This window comes from Monopterus albus, unplaced genomic scaffold (genome assembly GCF_001952655.1).
Source record: "Monopterus albus unplaced genomic scaffold, M_albus_1.0 scaffold196.1, whole genome shotgun sequence".
In the NCBI taxonomy this organism is placed as follows: Eukaryota; Metazoa; Chordata; class Actinopteri; order Synbranchiformes; family Synbranchidae; genus Monopterus; species Monopterus albus.
In genome coordinates, this window is record NW_018128076.1 from 678,701 (window position 1) to 679,675 (window position 975).

The 975-nt window shown below is 44.2% G+C and overlaps 1 protein-coding gene across 1 annotated transcript in view; it reads left to right on the forward strand.

Annotated features, from left to right (window-relative positions):
• Positions 1-278: 278 nt before the first annotated feature.
• LOC109970371 (vesicle-fusing ATPase-like) overlaps positions 279-975 on the forward strand; it is a 126,927-nt gene continuing 126,230 nt past the window's right edge. The window contains exon 1 of the mRNA XM_020617876.1: positions 279-335. Within this exon, the coding sequence (XP_020473532.1) occupies positions 279-335 (57 nt within the window). The remainder of the gene's footprint in view (positions 336-975) is intronic.

The window sequence follows — 975 nt, forward strand, 5'->3', positions numbered from 1 at the left end:
CGATCGAGCCTTCGCAGTTGCTGGTCCCAAACTCTGGAATGATTTACCGCTGTCCATTAGACAAGCCCTCTACCCTGTCTGTTTTTAAGTCTCTTTTAAAAACTCATTTATTTTCCCTGGTATTTTGATGTTTTATTTTTGTGTTGATTTTAGTCATTTTTTATATTGATTATATTGTATATTGTTGTTTGTGGGTTTATAATTTATACTGTTTTATTGCAATGTATAGCACTTTGGTCCACTCTGGTTGTTTTTAGTGCTTTATAAATAAAGTTGGTATGGTATGGTCTTATGCTGAACTGGTGTCCATCCCCAGACCAACACCAGAAGCTGAGGTGAGTTATGACCAAGGGGGAGCTAGACCTAAGCTCCTCCATTTTGTACTGAAGTATCCAATGTCACACCAACGTTAAGGGGGTGCATCAGTCTCTGGCTGAGAAAAGAGGGAAGTAAAAGATGCCAGTGCTTGTGACTCCTGTCGAGCCAGCCGAACCCCCTCCACCTGCAGTGCATGCTGTCATCATCCCCCGCTGATATATGCACAACCCGGGGGTGGGCTAAAACACCGCAGAGGACAAGAAGGTTTCCTGCAGGCAAAAGAGGAGGGAGTTCTGGAAGAGGAGCATGTTATGGGTGTGGTAAATTTGGCCACAGGAGGAGGCAGTATCCAGGATGGTCTAGTAACAGGTTCACCCAGAACTGATAGGGGGGCCTGGGACTGCGACAGGTGCCAGTTACTAGGACAGCAATAAAGACAGTGTGAGTCATTCTGACTTTTTCTAATTCCATTCCCCTGCAGTTCCAGAGGAAAAAAAGAAAACAGTGCTGAACCACAAGTGCTGATGTCTGGAATGCCAAATGACTGTGGGGCAAAGGAACAAAGAAGAGAAAAGCTGAGGCAATGGTGTACTGGCTTGGGGACATGGATGACACCTTTGTAAATTTAGCTAAAATGTGAATGAACTTTATTAATGT